This window comes from Aplysia californica, unplaced genomic scaffold, assembly GCF_000002075.1.
Source record: "Aplysia californica isolate F4 #8 unplaced genomic scaffold, AplCal3.0 scaffold00584, whole genome shotgun sequence".
Lineage (NCBI taxonomy): Eukaryota > Metazoa > Mollusca > Gastropoda > Aplysiida > Aplysiidae > Aplysia > Aplysia californica.
Window position 1 is genome coordinate 129182 of NW_004797854.1, and position 12332 is coordinate 141513.

Here is a 12332-nt window from a genome sequence, read left to right on the forward strand (position 1 = left end):
ATATATATAAAGAATATCGAGTGATGTAAAGAAACCACATTTGTCTTGCTTTCTGAACATTGTATCCAATAATTACGAACGATGAAGCTTTTTAACATCTTTGAAGCACTTGATGCTGTGATCCAGTAGATCATAAACTTTCCAGGTGGCAATTTGTAATTTGCCATTAGAATTTGGAGTTCGAGTTGCACAGCTATATGGTTGTATAGTGTAATCTGTTTTTGGCTGATGAAGAAGACGTTAAATCTTTAACAGGTTGTTGAGAGTAAAGTTGTCAAACTCAAACAATAATAATACATGTAGTATTAATGATGTTCAGTCGTCTCCTCTGGCAGAAAGAATGAGATACTCGATAAAATGTTTTCCTTCCTTTCCAAAATTGAACTCGAATCTTTTGCTTGCCACGGTGAAGTGCCTAACCGCTACATTGCACAACACAGACGGTGGTCACTGGTTTTGTAATGTTTCTGCTTTGTGTAGTGTCAGCAAGACGAGTTGGCTGCTCTGGCTATGAATGGTAGGTTAGTCTTCTTTGGGCAGGTAGCTGGCTTCGTTACTGAGATTTGGAGTTGGCACATATTGGTATGTGTAAGAAAAGTTATCATTCTCTACCTCTACAGATAGGCCCATCTCTTCAGCTTCTCCCGTTGTTGAAGCTAATGATTTCTTTTACTTTGTACAATAACAGTGTTGATGTATGTGCTTCAACTCATGGAGAAACTTAAATGTATTTGGCTTGTTTGCCACCGTTGTTAATGATGAGTATCCATTATCAAAAGCCCAGTTTGTAAAATAAATCAATAAATAAATAAACAAATGAGTGAATGAATAAATGAAACAACTTTAAAAAAATCAAACATTGTCAATAGCTTCCCGAGAGCACATACCCCCCCCCCCCTTTTCAGCTTCCATAACATGGAGCAAACGGGATATTATTTGATAGTATTCATCCTACTAAAACAGCTGATTTACGTCACTAAACACTTAAAACAGTATTGATTGAATGCACGTGATTCTGTTCAGCTGGGTCGGTGATCATGATGTGAGTGAAGGTTATATTCCCTTGGAAGGAAGTTGACATTGGGGTTTTTGTTTGGTTGTTTGTTTTCCATCTTAATGTAGGCAAATGAATGAAACAACTGAAATCACTAAAAGTTAATGTTTGTGTCAAGTGCCGTAAAACTCTTTCTCAAACTTACTAAATACATGTAGCACGTGCCATCAATGTACTTACCTGACATGAACCCTCATTATTTCCCATGGCGCACATAGCAGTGACAGTACCGTAACGTCCGTACTCTGCCTCGCACGCTTTGTCGGAGGTGATGCTCACTGCAGCCCAGAACATGTCGTCCGGTGACTCGGCGTCTGGGCCGTCTGTGAGTGGACAATTCATTCAATATAAGCCAATCGAAGGAAAAACTGTGGCAAAATGAAATAAATAAAATAAAAGGCCTGATAATAATGGGGATGATTTCTACAGCGCCCACTCCAGTGCAACACAGTTCTAGGCGCCACAAAATACCCGCATCTCAACACAAAACACATGTGAATGATTAACATGCATACCTACGCTCTTTAGATTATCGCTAGCATAAGCAGACATTCATACTATCATCATACAAAACCGATGACGACCCACATCACGTTACGAACATAATAATAATAATGTTATGAATATGAATTCTATCATGATGGCGTTTCATAAGTATGTTGTGTTATACATGTAGTGCGGTCAAAAATTCTTGGTGCAACTTATCCTCAAATATCCTTTTAACGGGTGAATCAATGTCGCCCATACTTTGCACAGCGGCTTGTATCAATTTGTTTTTATCTTAATCACATTTTCCCACAACAATTGAGACTAGATTAAAAAGCTTTTATTGTAAAGTTTTATAAAATACTACAGATCTCCGTAACGGGGAAAGTGGGATTGTTCACAGCACTTTTCGCTTCTCACAAACATTTTGCATACCCCGGTACGCATATTATGGCACGCGTCACTGTAAACCGATGACACTGTTTTGTGGCAAAACTTGTTACATGTACAAGTAATTAATTTAATAGTGAACTCATTTTTTGCACTAAAGATTCTCAAAACAAGCGTTCAGTAAGAATGATGCCGCGATAAAAAAAAAGATAAATAAATAACGGACTTGCTTTTTAAAAGCAATATTGCCCCAGCTGCAGACCTTTATAAAAATCTGCAGAAACCATCAGCTTGGATTAAAAAAATTTGTATTTATTAATTAAAGAATTTCCTAGAAAACAGCTAACAAGTACAATTTTTTAAAAACATTTGATCTGTTAAGACAAACTGATACACGTCATTGTGCAAAAGTTGGAGAGTCTATATATTCGATAGTTCAGGAAAATATTCGACAATAAGTTGTAGCATGCTTTTTTGACCGCACCATAATTAAATGAATTTTAAACTTTTCCTCTGACCTTGTGTGCCTCAAAAGGTGAGGGAGAGAGTGCCAGATAGATATACACAAGTATAAGACAAGGACCATCGCCTAGTAGCGAGTTTTGACCTCCCTTCCTAAGTGTTTTCATAGAAGACTTATCTCCTGATCTAAGAGATCTTGGTGGTACATCATACGTTTGAGTATGGTTGCTTTGGTATAGGAGGGGGCTTTATATTGTCAACTCATTTATGATACAGGACAGTAATTTTAGAAACTGCTGGGAGCCAGCCAATGGAGTTTTCTAAATATAGGGGTGATGATAAGGGTGATTTGGTTGTTTTTCCTCTTTTTAAAAAGACGACTCTCGCAGCTTGGTTTTGAACGCGCTGTAGTTTCAAGATGGTCTGTGTTCAGGGGGGGGGGGGGCTGTGGTGTCTTAGAGCCGTCCACCAGACATACTGGACGCTGGCACCGGTCCAAGGTCAGAGGTTTGCTCAGTTTGATTAGGGCAATGTCGTTATCTGTGTATATAAGATAAATTAACCAACTTAGCAGGGAGCGATAATAAAAAAAAACAGCAAAGAAAAAACAACAACAAAAAAACAAACCCATAACAAAAATAAAATCAGCCAAATGAAATACCCCCTCCCCCCACCCAAAAAAAAAAAATTAAAATTAATAAAAAATAAACAAAAAACAGGAACATAAAAATAATTCAACGTTGTCTTCCCCTAACTCCTCTTTTAAACCACACCCCCCCCCCCTCCCTTGCATCTCTCTCTTTTCCTCCCTCCGCCCCCTTTCTTTTTCTTTTTTTCTCGCTCACCCCCCCCCCCCCTCCCTTTCTCTCTCTCTCTCACTCTCTCTCTCTCTCTCTCTCTCTCTCTCTCTCTCTCTCTCTCTCTCTCTCTCTCTTTAAATTATTCCCCTATGCAGACGTACCAATACATGATGTAAGATAGGAAAAGAATATTGTTTACTCTTATTAAGTGCAGCAAATGTGAACGGTTTCATGTGCAATTTATCTAAGACTTTCGGCTGGGACACATATAAATATATAAATATATATACCCCAGCCCGGCTGACTCTCGCAAGCAGGATTGCAGCCCGTGTCCTTAATGAACTAAAGTATGTCAAGGGCGGCGTAAGTAAATACACCTACCTTAAAAAAGAAAACATGCTGAAGATAACGAGGCTGAACGGTGTCAAATTGAAAATGTTCTTATACGTTCTACTTCTAAATTAATGTGAAGAAGAAGGGAAAAGCAGTCTATTTTTCCCCTCCATGAATTTAATTTATCCTGCGAGTAGTCACACCACAAGCGTTGTTCTCACACACCAAGGTAGCCGCTCACGTTGTATTTCTCGTGCACGATGATCTTGCTGGCACTGTTGGCACGAAGACCGGGGGGTGGAGGGGAGTCAAGAGTAAACTTGGAAGAGCCGGAATAGATGGCCATGTCAGACGGGGCTGAAGGAACTTCCTTTCCTTGGCTGGGGAACATAAAGGACAACAATGCAAGAGTCAACTAAGATATGTAAGATAATAACAAGATGCTGAAACAAAGAGAGAAGCCCGCTAGCTGCGCACGTCCCCAAGTGGAAGTGGAGCCTCTAAATGTTTCAAAATGTGGCGAACTTTTCTCTGATAGAATTGGTCTCATCTGCCACAGTAGAATTCTTCAAATTCTTCTATTTCTCCGGAGAAATATTCTCCTCTGCAGATGCATTGGTCATCGACAGACATTGACAGACGAGCTACCTTAATAATAATAATGGATAGCATTTGTATAACGCATATCCCCGCTCAACAGCAGGCTCTATGCGCTTTACACTATATTATTACCCCGGCAGACCATAGTACACTCCGGAACATTCTCAGCTTCCCGGGAAGCATACAGTGCGAGCAGCCGATTAAGCGCTCAAACACTAACAAACTGACAACATCTTTCGCTGTCTATAGCCGGGTACCCATTCTCACCTGGGTTAAGTGAGGAAAATTCGTGTAAAGTGCCTTTCCCAAGGACACAACGTCGGGCCCTTGACGGGATTCGAACCCACGACCTTACGGTTGCGAGTCCGAGAGCCTAACCACCTTTATAGAATAAAAGCTAACGTACATAAAGTAGCTGTTATCAATACAATAGTTTAATGAGAATATATTATACTGAACGAGTTACTATCAGATCTAGTCCCTACAGAAAAAGAAACTCGGTTGAATAAGATACCTTTAATTCATTAAGTTTAAAGTTGCAGAGGAACAACACCGGTTTACTGATAAAAGGCCTAATAATATTATAGTCACCAACAGCATAAACACATGTTTATCGTAATGCAAGCCCAAAACTCACGTCAAATACTTAGGTATCTTAAAATTCATATACGAATTGGATTCTTACTTCAAAAACAGATTCAAGTAAGCTATTTGGTGCTTGAACTTACGAGTTCTTGTTCGCCACACAATGGGCAGCTGTGAGGATCGTGCTCTCGTCGATGATGGACCCTCCACAGAGGAAGCCGTTCTTGTGGTCGAAAACCACCACCATCCACGGGTACTCGCAGCTAGCGGACTTGGAGCCACCGATAATTCGGAAGTTGTTCGCTTGTCCGCATTGACCATTGCTTGAAGTGTTGTTAGATGGGGCTGCGAATAAAGAGTGTTTTTTTTAATATGAGAGAGAGAGAGAGAGAGAGAGAGAGAGAGAGAGAGAGAGAGAGAGAGAGAGAGAGAGAGAGAGAGAGAGAAATGTAAATGCAAACAACTGTCTTGTTGAATTTGATACACTAAAACAATAACGTCTCTCTTTGTCGTTGCCTAACAATCTAATTAAGCGGAGATACACGCTACTGACCGTTTGTTTTTGGGCAGTCCTGTGTATTACACTTCTGACTCTCCACAGCAAGGGAAGTTTGGTTTGTGCAGTCTTTGTTGTTTCCTGTGCTGCAGGTTCGAGATCTAGACTGGATGCCGCCCCCACAGGATGTGCTGCAGGGTCCGAACCCAGACCATGGGCCCCACACTGGTGTGTTCACCGGGCCTTGGGGTTCGGATGTCGAGAAGAACGACAACAAATTGTCGTAGTCGTAGTAGAACTCGTAATCTGTTTACAATAGAAAAATAACATACAAGACACAGTACAACACACACATTTTAATTATGGTGCGATGCTCCTCAGAACTAGTTCATGTGTTCTGGGTTCTTCGCCCTATAATACGTGTGTGATGTTAACTCTCTAAATACATAGCGGGCAGATACTCTGCTCGACAGAAGACCTAACTGTGCCAATTACACGAATCAGAAATAAGAATGTGCATATTTCTCAGCATGCATGTTGTTGTTTGCCTTTCCAAGTTTCAGATAAAGAAAATCGAAAGGAAAATGGTGTAAGTAGGATTGACAAAGTCATACTTCTTCCTTTAAAGTGTCCTGTAATAGTTTGCGTCTTCAACTTCAAGCGTTGTTGAAAGACCAGAGTTTGTGCCCTCAAAGCGTTAATAGTTTATGCAAGGTGGTCCGATAAAATTGGAAAAGATTGAACGAGAAACTATAAGAAGAGGTGCATTGTACTCATCCTGTGTTGGAGAAAGTTAAGGATACAGTATCGCAGTACCAATAATTTCCATAAAAGTGTTCATGAAAATAAAATAGATTTAATTGATTTTCGCTTTAAAAGCGGCAATTGATATGGCCTTAATGTACGAGAGAAACTGAGCACCATATAACCTGATAATGAATGGCCACCTCTATTCTCACCCGGAGTGAGAATAGTGCAGGCGAGTCTTGTGGCTATTCTCACCCGGTGCGCGTTCACCAAATTTTGCGTTCACCCTAAACCACAGAATTCTACACTGTGATAACAGAAAAATTGTAGAATTCTGTGCCGTGAACAAACGTTCCATTACAACTGTAGCCTACTAAAAGCGTACAATTTTGTCTGTGGGCAGTGGAGAGAGAGAGAGAGAAAGAGAGAGAGGAGTAGCGCGAGAATTTCCGGACAAAACAAAATGGCGACCCGCGTAGTTCGGCTCGATTCGAAAAGTTAAATAGCCGTAGCATCTTTGTAGACAACCAAATTAATTTACTTTTGTGTTTTAACATCATTTTTTAACTTTGTTTTGGTCAATTTGATCGTCCACACCGATAGACAGTATTCAGAAAGAGACAGAGAGAGAGAGAGAGAGAGAGAGAGAGAGAGAGAGAGAGAGAGAGAGAGAAAAGAGGGGAGGAGTTGATCTTGCGAGAACTTCCGGGCGGGTGAGAATAGCCACTTTCATAATGAATAATAAAGTATGGTATAGCATGAATTAAATCTAAAGTCTTGTAGTCATAGACACAAAGATTCAGACATTAGATAACATCATAATAGCCCTCTCTAGGTCGGCAGTTTCGGTCTACTAGATTGTCTCATTCTCACAAGGGACACCGTGTGAATGGCAAGGACTCTAGAATGATTATGCTTAGCCTATAACCTCCAAGGTGAAGGGCTTTTAGGAATTGAGTGCTATTATTTGCATTTTTATTTTTTAAGTTTAATTTATTTTAGTTGTTGCGTCAACCGAGATGGTAATTCATTTGCTGCTTGGTAAACAGAGGATACCATACCCACCGCAGAGATGAATGGAAACCCCAGTTAATTGTTAATTGCAAGTTCGACGAAATACAACAAGCAGACGAAAACGTTCATTACCTAACTTCTGAAGAGGTTTAATACTGACTACTGTACTATAATTATAGGACACATTTCAGTCATTTCAAAACGATAAATAAGTAGATCTATCCAATAAATGGTAAGACTGTTAAAATAATTATTTACCCTTTTTTAAATCCTTTGTTGACTATCTATTTTTGCAATAATTAATTGTGGCCTAAAATCTGTTTGTTCATACCGTAACATTTAAAGCAACAGTGACTAGATAAACGTTCTTGTTGAAGAAGACAGTGTGGCTGTTGACGAACGCACAGATAGATAGATAGATAGATAGATAGATAGATAGATAGATAGATAGATAGATAGATAAATAGATAGATAGATAGATAGATAGACAGATAGATAGATAGATAGATAGTGATTAAAAAAAACTACAACAAAAATTTTACCATCCTGTGCTGTTGCCAGGGATGCTGTGCATAAAGCAACAGCGAAAGCCACAAGTAAGTGGAAAGATGTTCCCATCGTTGTTAAATTTTACTTGCACTTTTATCTTGATACTGGGAGTTTGGCTCCCTGTCTGTACTGTTCTGCTGTCGTCTGATGGGCTTGTGAAGATATTACGACAAACCAGGATTTTTATGGATCTTCAACCTTCGCGGGGGCGTCAAATGATGTGACTTTGAAGTTCTTGTAGGACAAAGGCAGCCGAGTAAAAACCATGTGTGTAACATTTGATTCTTTCCCATGCACATCAGTCGCAAGTAAGAGTAGGAACAAGTTTACGTAGTTGAAATCAATTACAGTCAAACAGCCCTGACATGGTGAGTTCACACGCACACTATCCCGAACCCCCCCCCCCAAAAAAAAACAACAACAAAAAAACAACAACAAACAAACAAAACAAAACAAAAACAAAAACAAACAAACAAAAACAACAACAATAACAAACAACAACAACAACAACAACAAACAAACAAAAAGCAAAAAAAAACCCCAAAACAAAACAAAACAAATTAAACAAACAAACAAACAAACAAAAAACAACAAAAAAACAACAACAAACAAACAAAAACAAAAAAACAAAAACAAAAACAACCCCCCCAAAAAAAACAACAACAAACATTATCGATAAGCAAACAACGTGTTTTGCAAACCACGAAAGGTAAATAAAGTCGAAACCACCTAACCAAGGCAGTCACCTGTACAAACGATCACTTCCCACTCCTCCCTTGTTTTTATCTGTATTACAACGACACTGTCCTAGACAACCATCTGTCTAAGCTGACAAATTTTAATTTTCTCCTTTACAACGAGTGGTCGTCTTGGGTGAGCTCGACTGATTACCAACGTGATAACAATGACACGACATATTTTCAGTCAACGTTTTTGCCCGTGGCATGTCATGTACCCTATCTTTTATCAAGCAAAAGCCGTTGCGTTTTGTCATTTAAGACTCTTCCTCGTGGGTGGTTGGAGGGCGCCACTGATAGGTCCCACTTCTTTATTTGCCCTCTGTTGTTTCTATTTGTCTGTCTTACTTTTTCCACGCACTAAATGGCAATTATTGTGTCGATGTGCTTTTCTTTACTCAATTATCACACAAAAAGCAAACAAACAAACGAGCAAACAAAACAAGCGAGCAAGCAAACAAACAAACAAAAACAATCATCCTCCTCCCCACACATCGAAAGGCTTTTGCAACTGGGCATGACACCTAAAAGTTCAAGGTTTGAGGGTTTTGAAGGGTACCAGGGTTGAAACTCACGACTAAACTGACCACAGTGACACAGGGTTACATACTTACTTTTTTTGTCTCTCCCTGTACCGTCAGGAACACAAGGTAGAGAGCCGTCATGCCACGCATGTCTGTCACTCGTCACTTCCCCTAACCTTGACAAAAATGGTGAAATGGTGTAAGTTTAACACCCCTATCAACGCTATTAGCTTGTTTAAGAGGCAGGGCTTTCAAGTTTAACGTCCATCTCCGAAAGGAGCGAGCCAAAAGGGGAAATTCGTGTAAAGTACCTTTCCCGATGACACAACGTCGGACCGAGATGACGCTCGAACTCACGAACCTGCAATCTCACGATTAGCCTACAGGTCCGGCAGCCTAACCGCTAAGCCACTGACTCCCCCCCCCCCCTCCCACCCCCCAACTTTGGCACATTTAGATCCTGGGTGATTGCTTCATTCCCGGCTGTGATTCTGTAACTTTCAGATAGTGTCCTGCTTCTTATTTTTTTCTGTTGGTCTCGAGTTCCATTTCGGATAATCGGTATTGTCAAAATACATGCTCTTACATCTTCTCATTTTTAAGGTTGCGTTTATATCTTCAGTCCATGCACTTTCGAAAATGTCAATATTTGTGAGGAATTAATTTTATTTTATTAATAAGATTAGTCTCTTCTGCGTACACATTTTGAAAGAAAGATTTTCTATTTTCGTTGAATTGCTTTGTTTGTTTTCAAAACTTCTGAACCACCAGTACCGCAACATCATTGCTATTATATAATATTTTGAATTTAGTTTTCATTTAAATGATAACTTAATTTCAAATGTTTTTAAATTTGACAAAAGCGATCCACTCATTTTTAAGTCTTTGATGGACATCGTTAATGCAGTCTGCAGTTGTATAAACAATGTTGCCAAGATGCTTGAATTTATTAAGTTCTGCTAGAAGTTCTGCATAAAGAGTGATGGTGGTAGTTTCTGGTGATAATTGCAGAATTTCTGTTTGGGAAAATAATTATTACAAGGCAGATCGTACTAATTAATCGGTTTCTAATTACATCTCATGCGCTGTGGTGTTTAATGAACAAATGCCACCCGCAAGAACCTAAATCTCTCAGGTGTGTGGCATTTGTCTATCTAATACCTATTTCGATGTCTCTGCTCTGTCTCATTATTTAAAAAAAATCAGTTTATATTTCAAAAAGTATAGGCAATATTATACAGCCTTGTGTAACTCCAGTATTTATTTCAAAAGGTGTAGCCAGTTCTCTTTCAACTAGGACACAGCAACCTACTTTGGTGTATAGTGGTTTTATGCCGTTTTATTTCTGGTGACCTATGCATTTTTATCCTGGTGGGTTAAAGTGACTCAATCACCTTCAAAGCGGTGTGAAATTTATGATCCAGTGACCATCGCCAGTTCATTCAGCCAGTATTTCATTTAGGCCTTCCCCTTTACTTGAGCAACTCATCTATAAATACGTAGAATCATAACATAGAATAGCAGCCTCGCAGGCATATGTACACACGCGTGCACACACACACACACACACACACACACACACACACACACACACACACACACACACACACACACATACACACACATACACACACACGCACGCACGCACACACACACACACACGCACACACACACACACACACATACACACACTATACACACACACACACACACACACACGCACACACACACATATACACAAACACGTGGGCTCTCATTGCCTAGAAGTTAAGGTGTTCGCCTCACATTCAATAGGTTCATGGTTAGAATCCGGATAGCGACTGAACATTTTTCTTCTCTAAAAAAATTGTCTCCCCTCACATCTTGCAATTTTATGTTGTCTGTTTTCGTTTTCACTTTTTGTCCCCCCCCCCCCCCCCCCCCCCCCCCCAGGGGTGGCTCGTGGGGCTAAAAAGTGGACGTGCACAATTAAGCTATCGCAGGCTGAAGATAGTCAAGGGCATAGTGAGTGAGACAGTGTATAATTTCAGGATCTTTGGGTTGGTGAGGGAGGACCTCGTGTTTTTATTTTCATACTTTTTACGTGTCACTTTAATTTTAAGTAATAATAAATAATAATAATAATAATAAATAGCATTTGTATAGCGCATATCTCCGCTCAACAGCAGGCTCTATGCGCTTTACACTATATTATTGCCCCGGCAGACCATAGAACACTACGAAACATTCTCAGCTTCCCGGGAAGCATACAGTGCAAGCAGCTGATTAAGCGCTCAAACACTAACAAACTGACAAGATCTTTCGCTGTCTATAGCCGGGTACTCATTCCCACCTGGGTGAAGTGAGGAAAATTCGTTTAAAGTGCCTTTCCCAAGGACACAACGTCGGGTCCCTGACGGGATTCGAACCCACGACCTTACGGTTGAGAGTTCGAGAGCCTAACCACTAGGCCAGAGACGCCAAAAGTACTAAATTTGTTTGTTAGCTAAACATTAATATCGTTCATCCTGTATTGAAACTGAACACTCAAGTAATAATTTTCACTACTCCACTACAAAACCATTCAATGGCAAAACTCCCTCAGGTTCATGGTCACAGAGTTACTTAAAATAGTGGCAAGACAAACAATGAACCAATCACAATTCACTTGAGCACTCCGCTGGATTGCTCCGGGGCTCACATAATAATAATATTGGCAAAGAATAGCGTACGGTCTATCGGTTTATTTTTAGACTGCCTACTGTGGGCTATGTTTCAGCACTATTCGGCAGGAGCACATTTGAGATGTGCCGTCTTATTAATATTAATGTACCGCTAAACTCGCTACGAGTGTCGTCATCGCTAGGGTTATCCCCAAGAGCGATCTATAGGTCAGGTTACACTGTTTAATATCCTATTATGTTAAGCTCAAGCGTGTGGACTATAGACACAGAAATGACAGTTATGGCGCCAGTGAGGACCTTGTTTTGATATAATATTTGGCTAGTGTTTGTTTCTGGCTTCTTTTATGTTAATATAAAGGGTGTATTACGTAATACAACTTTAAAAAATTATGTTGGGCGCGCTGCACGACCGTGTTCTATGGACGAACCGCGCCTGCCACCCCTTCACCTCCTTTACCCCCTCCTCTGGGCGCCTGACTCTTTCTGCAGCCTTTCTGCAGCTACTCCTTGGCTCTTTCTTATTGCTGTCTTTCAGTAACACCCCTGATCTTTTGGGAGGAAAGATCTTCACCCAGCCTTCTCAGACAAGGGCGAAAAATCTCAGAGGTCCCGAGTGCAAGTTGTGCACGTTAAAGATCCCCTGGTGGTGCAAAATCAATACGAGTAGGCTTCGGCAGCCACCCGGACAAAATTCAAAATTTCCTACAATCTAAAAATGTTTAATGTGTCCAGGGCGCTTATACGACCGTAAGCACTTACCCCCCAAAAAAGCAAAAACAAAAACAAAACAAACAAACAAAAACACACACATATACACGCAAACTCACACATAAACACACACACACACACACACACACACACACACACACACACAAGCGCACGCGTGCACACA

The 12332-nt window shown here is 40.3% G+C and overlaps 1 protein-coding gene across 1 annotated transcript in view; it reads right to left on the reverse strand.

Annotated features, from left to right (window-relative positions):
• The window catches only part of LOC101864255 (chymotrypsin-like protease CTRL-1), an 8220-nt gene extending 543 nt beyond the window's left edge, over positions 1–7677 (reverse strand). Inside the window, exons 1-6 of the mRNA XM_005107196.2 lie at positions 7510–7677; positions 5264–5512; positions 4854–5055; positions 3751–3905; positions 2780–2932; positions 1235–1377 (exon numbers count right to left, since the gene is read on the reverse strand). Of these exons, the coding sequence (XP_005107253.2) occupies positions 1235–1377; positions 2780–2932; positions 3751–3905; positions 4854–5055; positions 5264–5512; positions 7510–7585 (978 nt within the window). The 5' untranslated portion in view covers positions 7586–7677. The remainder of the gene's footprint in view (positions 1–1234; positions 1378–2779; positions 2933–3750; positions 3906–4853; positions 5056–5263; positions 5513–7509) is intronic.
• Positions 7678–12332: the final 4655 nt, after the last annotated feature.